General features: G+C 40.9%; 5 protein-coding genes across 8 annotated transcripts; 1 reads left to right on the top strand and 4 right to left on the bottom strand.

The window, feature by feature from the left end:
• Positions 1-954: 954 nt before the first annotated feature.
• LOC110843798 lies at positions 955-2,815 on the top strand. Its single transcript, XM_022089837.2, has 4 exons — positions 955-1,187; positions 1,249-1,399; positions 1,470-1,570; positions 1,653-2,815. The coding sequence occupies exons 1-4, from the start codon at positions 1,137-1,139 to the stop codon at positions 1,893-1,895; spliced, it is 546 nt and encodes a 181-aa protein (XP_021945529.1). The 5' UTR covers positions 955-1,136; the 3' UTR covers positions 1,896-2,815.
• Positions 2,816-4,281: 1,466 nt separating this feature from the next.
• Positions 4,282-9,372, bottom strand: LOC110843251. 4 transcript variants are annotated; one of them, XM_035848048.1, is made up of 9 exons: positions 9,106-9,372; positions 8,863-9,047; positions 7,806-8,784; positions 5,284-7,732; positions 5,140-5,208; positions 4,960-5,030; positions 4,711-4,876; positions 4,576-4,652; positions 4,282-4,492 (listed from the first exon to the last, which is right to left on the bottom strand). In XM_035848048.1, exons 1-4 carry the CDS (start codon positions 9,259-9,261, stop codon positions 7,067-7,069), a joined length of 1,986 nt encoding a protein of 661 aa, XP_035703941.1. In that variant the 5' UTR covers positions 9,262-9,372; the 3' UTR covers positions 4,282-4,492; positions 4,576-4,652; positions 4,711-4,876; positions 4,960-5,030; positions 5,140-5,208; positions 5,284-7,066. The 4 variants fall into 4 exon arrangements, with proteins under 4 accessions (XP_035703941.1, XP_035703940.1, XP_035703938.1 ...); XM_035848047.1 differs by having other exon boundaries at positions 5,140-7,732; XM_035848045.1 differs by having other exon boundaries at positions 4,960-5,208.
• LOC110843252 (ATP-dependent DNA helicase PIF1) lies at positions 6,450-6,875 on the bottom strand. Its single transcript, XM_022089214.1, has one exon. The coding sequence runs from the start codon at positions 6,873-6,875 to the stop codon at positions 6,450-6,452; it is 426 nt and encodes a 141-aa protein (XP_021944906.1).
• Positions 9,373-9,904: 532 nt separating the features above from the next.
• LOC118434458 lies at positions 9,905-11,018 on the bottom strand. The gene is made up of 2 exons (XM_035848049.1): positions 10,737-11,018; positions 9,905-10,667 (listed from the first exon to the last, which is right to left on the bottom strand). The coding sequence occupies exon 2, from the start codon at positions 10,654-10,656 to the stop codon at positions 10,231-10,233; it is 426 nt and encodes a 141-aa protein (XP_035703942.1). The 5' UTR covers positions 10,657-10,667; positions 10,737-11,018; the 3' UTR covers positions 9,905-10,230.
• LOC118434221 lies at positions 11,018-12,401 on the bottom strand. Its single transcript, XM_035847140.1, has 3 exons — positions 12,100-12,401; positions 11,557-12,005; positions 11,018-11,470 (listed from the first exon to the last, which is right to left on the bottom strand). The coding sequence occupies exons 1-3, from the start codon at positions 12,399-12,401 to the stop codon at positions 11,082-11,084; spliced, it is 1,140 nt and encodes a 379-aa protein (XP_035703033.1). The 3' UTR covers positions 11,018-11,081.
• Positions 12,402-14,146: the final 1,745 nt, after the last annotated feature.

Raw genomic sequence — 14,146 nt, 5'->3', positions numbered from 1 at the left:
ACTAAATTTTCCAAGAATTAGCTGCTGAATAAGTATGTATTTAATTGAATACTGTTACATATATTTATTTAGCATGTTATACGAGTATAAGATGTTACTATACTTTGGTTGAGAAGTTAATGTTCCTGCCTGCTAACTAGTTTAGGTAGAATTACATCCTTAGAAGCGCAGAATGTACATATACAAAGCATTGTATTTCAATGGGGTTAATGGTCAATTTAGCACTAAAATAGTTCCTTAGCCTCTTGCTAAGGAAAGCTTCATCGTTATGTGCTACTCACAATCCGATTTATTTATTGGTCAAAATTTTTAATTGTCGTTGTGGTATTTTTGATTAGCCAATCAAAAAATCGGATTGGGAGCACCATGAAGTGAACAAACAATGGCCGAGGCAAAAAACATCCAGCCATGGATGACGAAATTAAAACAATTCGATACTTTAATGTCGCCTTTACTCGAGTATTTATGTCTTACCTAATGAAATCAGTTTGCATTGAAAAAGTACATTATGACAAATAAGTTTATAGTTTTTATTTCAGTGACTGACAGCTCATGTTCATGCTAACCATGCAAATTTGCGTGAATGAGACAGGGTCAACTATACATGTAATTTAGCTCTGGCATATCCTGACGCACGACGGTATGCATGCTATTGTAACATAATTCGTTGCAAACGTTTCAAACATTTGACTGCGTTTCAATGACCAATTCATAGTTTTGGAATTTCAGTCATTAGAACAGCCAAGTAATTAGTTTTACGTATAATTATTTCGTTACATGTATATTTATTTTGACTTATAATATGCGTGGACGTCATATTTCAGAGTAACCATACAGATACTCATTGCTATTTACTCAATTTATAAGTTTGGTCACATTTTTCCTTGAATTGAACCGCATATATATATATTCTTATAAGTCAAACTGGCGTCTGCCTGGCGAGGCGACCAAACACAAAACTGATAGATCGATATATATATCAAGGAGAAAGAAAGAGCAGAACTGTGACTCACGAGTAAATGCATCTCAGATTCGTCCAGCAGAAGAACTAAGAAGACCATCCGAGAAACATCTGTTGAATATTTTGCATCGCTAATTTAACCGAATAAAAAATAAAAAAAGGAAACATTTTCAAAATGGAACTCAAGTGGAGGACTCCTGCCAAAATAATTGCCATCATAGATGGGGTAAAAACTTAATTTGATAAACAAAAGCCGAATGTCGAAAACTAGAGTTATTTATTTTCAGGCATTTTCGAGTCTGTCGGTCATGATGTGCCTCCTGACTATTGTCGTCGTCTTGTTTGGAAAGGAATACTTGATTGAAGAATTGAACAAGGAAGGTGCACTTGGGGACAATGATGCTGCTGAAGCTGCAGATCTCTTCCGGAGACATTCATGTAAATACATATATTCGTGCATATTTATATAGAAATCAATCGATTTTATACTAATTATTCTCGATCCTAGCTGTCATGATTGCAATGATGGTCGTTCTGATTGGAATCTCTATCGCTGTCGGAATAGTGGTTGTGGTTGGAGCTGTCAAACTGTACCAGGCAACGAAACAGGTATGTCTAGCAAGACCAGTGAATTTGAGCAAATCCATATTCCATGCCATAATATAATACGCTGGCTACGCAATTATTGTAGAGCGCAAACCCGAGCGAAGTGAAAGGGAAAGCCAGCTTTTACCGAACTTTGAGCATCATCATCTTCATCCTGGCGATTTTTGCCCTCCTTGGAGTCAAGGGGGGAGATGGGACTTGCCTGTTTCTCTTCTGTGGAGCCTTCCGTGGAGTGGCCATCCTCGTGGTGTCATTTTTCATGAAGGAATTGGACAAGGTAGCTGGAAGTGCACCACCAGTCTACTACGACGTGGGAAAGGGGGTTTAGATCTGAAGCAGGATGTCACAAATCGATTCTTGTTCTAAATAATGTATGTGTCAATGTTTGTGTCCAAAATATTTGGGCCTATCCGCTTTTTGCAAATCAATTCATAATTAAATATGAGAAGTACTACTGATATAATTTCTTAAAAAACCATATGTCTATGTAGATGCCATCTCTGTACGTTACAATTTAAAATCTTGTCAATACTCGTACTAGAACTGCTTCCAATTCTTATTCCTAAATAATTAATTTCGTAATTTTTCATTAATAATTCTAAGTTCATGTATTACATAATATGTAGATCTGATGAATTTCCAGCCATTATTTAATTTTGCTGCCTCATGCAGTACTGATGCTGCTTTAGTAATTAATACGCATTCTGGTTAACTTGTAACTTTCCCTTGGAATCCGGATCGGATTTATGCTTTCTTTGTTAGGTTTAGGTTATAAAATTAGACGACATGTTTATAGGATTAAGCTTTGTGGAATATATATATATGTATACCTGTTATATGTATACCTGTTATATGTGTACCTGTTACAGAAATGAAAATTGCAGACTGAAATTGCCACCTCAAGTTAAATATTTATTTATTTAGTCGGTCTGAAATGTTGTAAAGAAAAAATAACGGTTTAGCTTCTTTCTCTACGAAAAACTGTACTCTCTAGTTTTGCGATTCGGGTGAAACAGATTCGATGTAAAAATCAATATATATTTCAAATAAAGTGTCATTTTTCGATCAATGTTAATACGCTTTTTCTGTTATTGCTAACAACGTTTTAACGTCATGTGTAATTACTCAAAAATAGAACAAAAAGTTACTATTGCTAGATATTTCGAGGTTATACACATGTATACATACATACATATGTACAATTGAGAAATGGGGAATAAATGATCGTTTATTTTAATAACTGAAAAAGACCGATTGGCGTGTGTTCGGGATTACTAATGAGATGAATCACATCATCATGCACATATCTACATATGTACATGAGTACTCGTATTATTATTACAACAGTGCATGCAACTTTCTCCATATTACTGAAATGAAACTATTTATAATTAGATGCAGATAAAGTCACGGCAGTAATAAACGAGTCTTTCGATAACAAATATATGCTCAGGGTGAACTTACCAGCCAGTGTCAGACAATGATGAATTCAAACCTACTCCTGAAGAGGAAGTGCCTAGTATATCCAAAGGATTGAGAATTACCTATATACATAGTCCGACCATAAGTTCCCGTGAATGCATTTCCGGTGATAAAGCCCAAAGTATTAGAGCTATCTGATAGAAATTTTTGTGGATGAACAAGGTATTAATCTTGTTTAGAAATCATAACTTCGTTTTCACAATTTCCTCCACGGGCTTGTACATAAGACATAAGTCGTGGCGAAAACTGCTCGATCGCGGCACGCACGGATGTCCTGGGAAAAGCGCCAGATCTTCAGTAAGTGGGACCTCAGCACTTCCACACTTGGGTGAAATTTAGAGCATACTTGTACCTATAATTTTGACCACCAGTCATAATTTAGGGGATTAAGGTCTGCAGATACTGAGCACCGTTCTACGGATGAAAAAAAGTCATGAAAATTCGTCTGAAGCCAGTTTTGGACAATTTTGCACCTTGCGCAGGAACAGAGTCTTGTTGAAAGGTCCAATGTCGATTTTCGGAGGGTCCAGGGTTCAGGTTATTAACGTTTGGCTTTAGGACACTCTGAAAATAATTCTTAGCTTCAACTTGTACCCTTTGCGATAAAAAACAGAGATTTCATTTCTCCAGCCAACTTGCTCCCATGCACACCACGGTGATGACTTCGTATTGACTTCCGCATACTTAAACGGATGTCAGACTTCTGTACAACAAATATCTGGCCTTTTTTTTATTAATTTTTTTGCCAACGGTGAAAAGTCTGAAATACTTTTGGCACGAAAATTGGCGCGTACCACGATCAACCTGTGGCCTTCACGAGTTATGTCTTGTCTAATTGCCCGTGGACGAAATCTTGACAAAGAAGTTATGATTTCTAAACAATATTAATAGCTTCTTAATCCATAAAAATTTTGAACAGATAGCTCTAATACTTTGGGATTTATTACCGGAAATGCATTCACGAGAACTTATGACCCCACTATGTACATACATATTTATGTACCTAAGTAGAAAGTCGTTGGGTGTGTGCAAAACTGGTTCACTCGTCTTCACTCAAATTAAACATTCTCTTGTCATTGCAACCTTTACCAGACTATTCCAAACCAATATCTAAAATTATATATAAAGTATACTTATGTACGTACTATATGTACATAAGACAAGTAAAAAAAACAACTAACTGGATGATTTTTTTATGATAAATTTAAAAAAAAACGCTGGTGAATGCATGCGAGCTTTTTTATTATTATTTATTTAAATTAAAAACATATCAGTTAATTAGATTACTTTTTAAGCTCTATGGATTGTCAGTAGAATTTTGTTATGTACAAATGAGGTGGGTATCTGCGACCAATTTTTAAATCATTTCCTCCAGTTATATTCCATCGAATTGGATCGGGAAAAGCTCATCTACGCTGATTCCTTTCGGTCTCGGCAATTATTCTAATAAAATAACAGACAGTCGTTATATATGATCATGTGCATATGAAAATCCTAGATTTTTTGTTGCGTATCATCAAACTTACAAATGCTTTCCCATAACACTTGAAAACTTCTTCAGTGTTTGTGCAATTTGTGTAACGTTGAGGGAAAACGGTTGGATCTGCATAAAAAACTCAGTTGTACATACAACAGCCAATAGTACTTCATTACATTCGTACGTTTTTTGTCGCATTTTAACAGCTCTTCCGTGATTACTCGAGTTGTCATGTTGCCTCCTGGTTTTAACATTCCTTCAAAAAATAGAGCACGCGTCCTTTCTCTATCCAAGCCTGTGCTATCGTCGTTCATTGCACCAGATTCTCTAGCAACGCACGTCTTCAAACACTGTAGAAATACAATTCAGCAGAAGAAACACAAATATGTACTGATTGAAATGTGCAGATATGTATTTATATGTGCTAAATTACAATCATTGGAGTATCGCCATCCCAGTCAACCCGTTCATCTGAAAATACTTTTCTCGTCCGCTGAACATGCTCTAAATTTGCACAATGGTAGACAGCATCGATAAATAAGTCGGATTGGTTATAGAAACCTCTTTGACATTGGATGCCACCGATCTCGCTCATCATCACGGCTAAACCTACCCAAGGGTCACGAGAATCCTGCCAATACTCGAAATTTCTGGAAACCTCGGCAAAACTGATTCCAAGTCGCTATTGGCAAATAAATGGATACAATTTAGAATTTGAGAGTAAGATGAAACGAATCCTTATGTGGTTGGTGCTTACCATAAAAGATGCTACTGCTAGGATCCAACACACCGAACCCTTAATAATCCATTTATTCCCAAACATTTTGATTGTTCTCGTGTATCGATCTCAATAAACTGATTAACATGACGCGAGAGATGTGCCATTTGCAAAAAAAGTATTAATACACATTAAATCTAAACTCAAGTACAATTTTATAAATATTTTACTGTAGAGGAAGTCATAAATTTATTTTAACCACTTAAATAAAAACAATGCTTTGTATGCTATAAAATTTTATTTATTAGAAAAATTGCTTGTTTTGTCGGGATGTGGTATCAAACATTTTTAAAAGAAAATGATTAGTTACTCATTTGTGTTGTTAATTTTTGAAGTGTGCTGAACCATTAAAAGAATGACTAAAATAACATTGTTCTACACACGAAGAGCCATTTCTCCAATTTTATGAATGAGAAAAAGTTTTATAAATGGATTTTTCATCATATATTTGCCAATTATGTACTACCGGTTGTACCCTGAGGATTAGTTGGAGCTAGGCATGTATGCCTTGTACGATCGGAGGCACATATATGAGGTCATAAGTTCTTGGCGTCAAAATGCATGACAATTTATTGCGAGTTTCGAATCTACTTATTTTGGTTAGGGGATTTATTTTATGTCTATAAGCTTCTGATTGAGAGAGAGAATATGAGATTCTCAAGGATATAAGCTATGCGGTAAAACCGCTGAAAACTCTATTTTTTCAATAATATATTATGGGCAAATTAGAAAGAGAGAAAAAGTACAAAACAAGATGCAGTACCCATTATTTGAAACTAATATTTCGGGGAGAAAATAGGAGCAAATGAGAGGTCACTTTGCCCGACGACTGGTACAGATGGCGAATGCGAATTTGGCAAATTCCGGCCCTCTGATATGCTCCTATTTTCTCCCCGAAATATTAGTTTCAAATAATGGGTACTGCATCTTGTTTTGTACTTTTTCTCTCTTTCTAATTTGCCCATAATATATTATTGAAAAAATAGAGTTTTCAGCGGTTTTACCGCATAGCTTATTTAATTCTTTTCATCTTATCTGATTTATGCCAGCCTTGTGTATGCCAAAAATTAAATTAAAGTTAAATATTTCAAATTTCAAATGATACCGATTTATTATCCATTAGTAATGACATTTTAAAAATACATCTACAAACTACGAAGTCGAGCCATCTCCACAAGTAACTTTTCAGACGGTTGAGCCATTAATTTGTTATCGTCCTGCGCCACAATCGCTACTCCCTCCAGTGTGCGAACCCGGCTGAGAGCAACATATGCCTGCCCGTGAGCAAAGACCTCGGCTCCCAAATACACCACTGCACGGTCAACGGTGATCCCTTGAACCTTGTGCACGGTCACGGCCCAGCAAAGAACAATAGGAAGCATCCGCCGTTGGATTTCCTGCTTTTGTTTCCCGGTGTACACGACATCGACAGGTTTCAGCTCGAATAAGCCGTCCTTTGTTCCGGCAATACGCCAATCGTCAAATTTCACCATGACGCCCGATGGCAGGTCACCTTGGTGATGCTGCTCCCTCGCCAACTCCTCCCACTTAAAGTTGACGACTGTTCCCATCGTCCGGATGATTGATGGAGAGAATTTCATGACCGACGGAGAATCTGTTGAAGAAGCCTACGAAAAGCACAAGGGCAGCCTTCGGACCACTGCTGACTTCCCCCTCATTCGACCCGACATGGAACAGGCCCTCGAAACAGCAATTCTTCATGCTGCCGATCTGAACCAGCTTAGCGAACTCGAGGAGGAAGTTATACTTGACCGGGAGGAAAACTTCGCGGACCACCCGGATATTTATAATGCGATCCGTTAACCAGATATCTGTTTGTCTGAGAATTGCGGATCACCATGATTCTTGATCCCACGGCTAATTTAATCGATGCTTGAAAACCCCCACACAGGTTGCTGTCCCTATAACTGTATGCCAACGGAGCTCGGGAACCAGCCTTGGTTCCTGTGAAGAATGTATCCCTGGCCTTGATTTTGTAGACAGAGATATTTGGGTCATTTTTCAGAATATTTGTACTATGACGATTATATTCTGCTGCCTGACTTCTTGTAGGGAAGATACGAATTGCATTTCTGAAACTCTCCTTCATCTCTTTGCTGGATGCTTCGTTGAACTCCCTAGTTCGGAGAAGGTGGAGGTCGTCAGTCGTTATGTTGCCTTCGCGAAGGTTGTTACAGATGTGCAGGAGGGGGTCAAGACCCTGACGCATGTTGACTGTAAGTTCACGGAAGGCAAAGTTTCGCCAAAGATGTTCCTCTGCCCCTGACGTCACCGGCTGATCATAAATGCAACTTCCGTTTACAGGTTCCAGCTGGAATAGGTCGCCAACCACAATGACATTTTTCCCACCAAATGGTTCTGTATTGTCGAAACATTCCCCTAACCGTCGGCTAACTTGCTTGAATACCTGCGAAGAAATTAGATTATTATTTGTAAAAGCATGCAATTGATATTATTATTTGAAATTCACGTTTACACACCTCATAAGAGATCATGGAAACTTCATCCATTATGACCCAATCAACGTATCGAAACTTGTCCCTCATTTTTTGAAGCATCTGTGCCCCAAGTGAGGCGTAAGGGGGCACTGATCCAGACTCCACAGCAAGGTGAAAAGTTTGTCCATTTATGTTTAGAGCAGCTATTCCTGTCGGAGCTGCCAACACTAAACCGTCGAGTCCTGGGCCGTGGTCACTGGTGCGAATGAGATTGGACATCAAGCCGATCAGGAATGATTTTCCCGTCCCTCCTGCACCGGAAATGAAGAGTTGGAGTTGTCCTCGACTGGGATTCCCGATTTGCTCGTCAACCATGTCGTAAATGGCTTTTTGGTCTCCATTCATCTTGGACCTTTCAAGTTGGAAGCTGACCTCGTCCAGTAGAGGTATCGCGTACTCTTCTTGAGCTGGCAAAACATTGCTTGCATTATAAATATCCGGGTGGTCCGCGAAGTTTTCCTCCCGGTCAAGTATAACTTCCTCCTCGAGTTCGCTAAGCTGGTTCAGATCGGCAGCATGAAGAATTGCTGTTTCGAGGGCCTGTTCCATGTCGGGTCGAATGAGGGGGAAGTCAGCAGTGGTCCGAAGGCTGCCCTTGTGCTTTTCGTAGGCTTCTTCAACAGATTCTCCGTCGGTCATGAAATTCTCCGCAGTAAATGGCACGTAAAGGAGCAAGTGACTGTAGACGAAGTTCGCGGCGTCAGATTCACTGTGGAATGGGGGACTCTTGATGATGGCAAACTTCTCTCTCTCCTTCCACATTCCCATTCTCCTGTCTTTCAGATAGAAAGGGCGTGATCCGGCTGGGCGCCCCCGCGTCTGTTGCGCCTGCTCCTCGCCCTCGTCCAAATCATCGTCGGCTTGCTGCTGAATTCTGACCGGGCGATACTTTGAGGCAAATTCATATAGGGATATGCGTTCCAAATCATCCGGACGATGGCAGTACTTATCTATAATGTTACTGCAAACGAAGATACATCTTTAAGTGATTTGCTCCATAAAATAGTTATTAATTATTTTGCACACATAAAGTTAATACCTTGCAAATTGCACCTCTTCTCTTTCCAAGTAAGCATTTTTCTTCAGCAACCGGATGCGTTCGCCTGGGAGGTAGGTCGGGATGAAGACGAACCCACGCGAAGTGTGTCGCATGGGAAGATTGGTCATGCGGTAGGCGGCTTCTTGGGATCCCACTGTCCGGCGACTCAGCAGAAGTCGCGACACCTGAAAAAATTTTCAGTTTCATTATTTTTATCAATTTTTCATACTAGTTACTAAGTACCTTCTCCATTTGAACGCGGACTGGTTGCCGACTGTCTCGAAGAGTTTGTAATGTGTGCCGAATGTCATTCCTAAGCGTCTCAGGCTCATTCTTGCCGATGTATTTTGCGATATAAAATGCCACCGCCGCAACCCCAATGACTGGTTGGATGTCCATGTTACAGCGAAGGAGCTTGAGAAGAACAGGGTGGTAGTTGTTAATTCGCTCCTCCCCTTTGTCACGATGAATGACGGCCCCGCGACCTTTGCATGCATCTTCTGAAACCAGCGTGGTCTCTGCTGCGAGTGGACGGGGAAATCCAAATCTACACGATGCACTCTTTTTGAAGCATGTCGGTGTGTCCCTGTGAGATTGGTAACGACGAACTATGTCCTCCATACCAGAGCGCTGCAGCCCGCATGATACATTTCGGTCAATGAAGGCGATTCCTTCTGGAGTGGAAAAACCAGGGGCACCCTCCACCCATATCAGTGAGTGAAGATGTGGACTGCCACGATCCTGAAATTCCACACGGAATGTGTAATCTGCAACGGGTCCTCCAAAAATTGTGGTGTCGCTAGTAATTAATTTGATTAATTCCTGAGTTCGTAGGTTAAAGTGACGAGCGGCAGCAACAGGATTGAAATTTAGTAGGTCACGACGAATCTCGAAAGGAAGATCTTGTATCTTCTCCGGAGGAGGGTCGTCTGCCGCATGTGACGCCTTCCACATAGCATTGAGGACGTCCGTTGAACCCATGTCGTCATAGGAGACCGTGAGAAAGAATGTGGGGGGACCAAGTCGTGTTATCATGGCCATAATATCTCCGGTATACTTCTTCCAATACGATTTTGATCCCCTTATTGCACTCATGTAAAGATGCAAATTTTCGGCAGCTGGGGCGTTATCGTTTTGTTCATCCTGATACCTCATATTGCCGCAGACATTGATCTTCGACCTGATGATGGACTCCTCAGACCTTGAGAGGGCATAGAAGAGGTACTCGTTACTGTGAAATCTGGGGTCATCACTCGGGTCTGGAAGTATCCATGAGCAGTTAAATGAAGACGATCGTCACGTTCTTCATCAAATCCAAATTGCCCATGAGGGAAGCACTGAACGAAGCATTTTTCTTCCAAATGATTCTCATCGTGGACTCGAATCGGAGGGGCAGCAGTTCGATGAAGTGCGAATGACTCCAACCGAGGCTCGATGAAAGTCCACAGGATGAATGAGACAATCTTCCAAGGCCTCCTCCCCAAACGCGGCGGCTTCCGGTGGTCTCTCAATATTCTGCGGCTGTTCAGGTGGGGGCGGGGGTGGCGTTGAGATGACCTGATGCTCGTCAAGAATTGTGACGTCGAGTGGTGTAATAGTAACGACGGCAGAGTTTGGCCCACCCACACAATTTTTGTTGACGATCGAACCGATATGGTTGACGCTGGCCGGGTGTGTTCGATCAAGTTTGAGAACCACAGCCTTCTGTCTAGCAGCGGTGGATATTTGACCTTGCTTGGTCCTGGCATGGCTGTCGAAGTAGAAAATGTATTCCTCCGTCCGGATGAGTGCCATTGTGTATCCACCTTCAACAATTTAGAATTTTTAGAATTTAACAACTTTTAATATTAATTTGTTAACTAATTTAAACTTGCCTGCCGTCAGGAGTCCATAATTTGATGGTCCACCAAGGAATTCAGAAACAGCACCAGATATAGAATTGCTTGTAATGGACGTGGCCTCCTGCCTAAATTTGTCAAACGCCCCATAAATTACGGCCCCCCCGCGAATAAATCCGATTCTGACAGTTTTCCCGTAGCAGTTGGTGACATCTCCGAGAACTTCGTCCACGGCGAGATGATTTGAGACGTCTGGGCGTTGTTGTCCGTCGGCGATAACTCGTGACGCGTACGCGTCTGCAAAATAAAGAAATTTATTTATTTATTCCATTATAATGAAATACGTTGACGATGATACCTGCCAGACGGTTCCGACATTGATCATTGATTATTGTAGAAGTCGCCCTCCGTCAGAATCCTGTCCCCATCCTGAATAAGCCAGTCATTGGGCGGCTTGACTGCGGCGTATGCGGCGGCAACGGCACAAATTGCTGTGCACTGGTTCCCTGCTGCGTCCCCAAAAATCGGAGCGCTCTGGCAAAAACTCATCTCCAACGTTGACATCCACGGCTTTCCTGGAACGACGGAGTACGTGTTCTGGATACGGTGCCCTCGTCGTCGAGTGATTTCCTCAGGACTTGGAATGACATCCGCTTCCTCTCGAATCACGATGTCCTGGATCCGGATACCGTCCACGTGAAACTGGTCCAGGGTGACGTTCGAGTAACCTGGATTATTTATGAGCAGCCACTGCAGCGCCTCTCGCAATTCTGAAACGGATTTGTTATTAAAATTAGAAATCGTATCAAATTTGTCTGCTCAAATTGTGTCAGAAATATTTATATTGTTGACTCACCTTGTGGGCGTAACTGGTAGACCGACGAGTGAGGAAAGTTCTCCACGGATTCGGTCACGACAACAGTCCCGTAATTGTTATTCGGCCCAAGTCGCAGCTGCTCTTGGACCTCCTCCACACTTTGAGCGAAGTGGATGACTTGCCCTCGTAGCGCAGCTTGCCCACGACCACGACTCAATTTGAATATCTTTAAAAACGCCTTGGCCCGACTCACTGCTCTGGTCTCGACCTCAGATAACTTGCGGATGACTTCCGGCGAAGCTGGAACGAACATGTTATTGAGAAGAGCTACCGCAGGTACCTTTCGCTTACTCAAACTTTCATGACATCGGTGGCAACAGGTGATTACTTCGAGAACGGCGGGGAGGAGATTGGCCTTCACCGTGGGGATGTACTTGTTGGGGACGCCGTCGAGGAGGTCGTAAATTTCCTGGGTCACGGTGAGAGATCTGCATAATTAACGTAATTAATTAATCAGCTCCATTCTCGTGTGATGTGAAAGTAAATTTTTGATCAATTACTGAGTTTTTACTAATAACTTACCTAATCCCCTTTCTGTACCAAATACGGTCACAAATTCGGCACCTCCAGTCAGCCGCTTGATTAATGTTTATATTGAATAACTTTTGTTGAGACGATTCTTCTGAACACTGATGACGGTTTATGTCGTCGCCGGAAATGGTTGTGGGTTTTTCATTACGGTTGTAATTATTGTTAGATCCGGCGATCGGATTATTATTGTCAACGTCGTTAGGTTGACTGTTCCAAATTTCACCAGTACGATGTAACTTTTTAACATATCTATTTTTATCAACCTTTCTGCGCTTTTGTAGTTTTTTCGGCATTTTTCACACGATTCAGATATGTTAAGCTCGGATTTTATTTCCGTATAAATTTGTAATCACATGTGAAATTCAACTCGTAGACTGGGCGGACTGAATTTCGCGCGCCAGTGGGTACCGTGAGACTTGGCTTTATTTACAGTTAAAAATATAAGAAAAGTATAAATCCCTAACACCACATAATATATAATCAATTAGTATAAAGTAACTTAGAAGTAAAGATAAAGGAAATACAATTAATATAGTACATATGTATGTATGTATGTATGTATGTATGTCTTTATTAATATAGTACATATAATGGTCATGTTCACTTTTGACTTTCATGGTTTAGAAATGGTCCAGAATTCATGTATATCTCACATATAAAATTGTGAAGCATAAATTTTTGCACAACACTCATGATCCTATCCATATTAGATTATACCATCTAAGGTAGTACACGTAACCTTATGAAAAATTAAAATTTCAAACCGTTTAAAAAATCGCGCCATAACTCAGAAACCATGACCGAATTCAAAAAAGTATGTCCTCTGAGGGTCATAAGTTGGACCCTCTCCTACATAATTTTCTTAAGGTCCAAGTCTCTAAAACGTAACGCTTTGGCTGTAGGTCCGCGAACAAATTGACACTTTTAATCACGAAAAATCACACAAATTCGAACTTTGCTCCAAACTGAAGCCTTAATCAAAAAAAAGTTTCAAACTAACGTTGTACCTGAAGTACTTCTGGACATATTTGTAATTGCATGTATGTCTCTATCATGCACCCAACCCATTTGGGGTAGCTTTTAAGATTTTTGGCGCGAAAAAACGTATTAACGTTGATATCTTTGGTATGGTTCGAGATACTGTAATTCTGAGAAATGTCATTTTAAAGCTCGGTGAGATGTATCCAACGCCGCTTAGTTGAAACCTGTAGGTCAAAACGTTTCGCCATACGAGCGCCCGACATTCTCCATAAGAATTAGGAACAACATACTATATGTTTCTCATATAGCGCGAACTGCCTCACAATGCCCCACATTGCAAGACAGTTGCACTTCATGGGGAAAAAATAGAAAAATAGTACAATAATAAAATGACAGTGTTAAGTTCTGGGTCGGTCCGTAAGTCAATGCAAGTCGCCCCGTAGACAAAGAAGGAAGCGGAGCAACCACTGCATACACTGCACTGTTCTGCACTGTTCTGCATGCATGAATGCATGCAGAACAATGCATGTACATGCTGCTACCCTACATACATACATCACTCATCAATAGTGGTTATCATGATACATAAGTGATCTTGATAAACACTATTAATTAATTATTTTAGTTTGAGAAACTCCACCCACAGCGAGAGGCATATCAATTCGAATGTATTTTTGACGCTGAATCCAACGCCGTTAAAGGTTTTGACCTCCGAGGCCCCCGTGACCTTCCCGTGACCGTGGGGGGTAAATATGGCTTATTCGTGATGTCGCATATCAATTCGAATGTATTTTTGACCCTGAATCCAACCCCGTTAATGGTTTTGACCTCCCAGGCCCCCGTGACCTTCCCGTGACCGTGGGGGGTATATATGGCTTATTCGTGATGTCGCATATCAATTCGAATGTATTTTTGACCCTGAATCCAACCCCGTTAAAGGTTTTGACCTCCGAGGCCCCCGTGACCTTCCCGTGACCGTGGGGGGTAAATATGGCTTATTCGTGATGTCGCATATCAATTCGAATGTATTTTTGACCCTGAATCCAACCCCGTTAAA

The sequence above is a fragment of the Folsomia candida genome, unplaced genomic scaffold, assembly GCF_002217175.1.
Source record: "Folsomia candida strain VU population unplaced genomic scaffold, ASM221717v1 Fcan01_Sc002, whole genome shotgun sequence".
In the NCBI taxonomy this organism is placed as follows: Eukaryota; Metazoa; Arthropoda; class Collembola; order Entomobryomorpha; family Isotomidae; genus Folsomia; species Folsomia candida.
The sequence above is the reverse complement of the archived record's forward strand: the minus strand, read 5'-3'. Positions and strand labels throughout refer to the sequence as shown.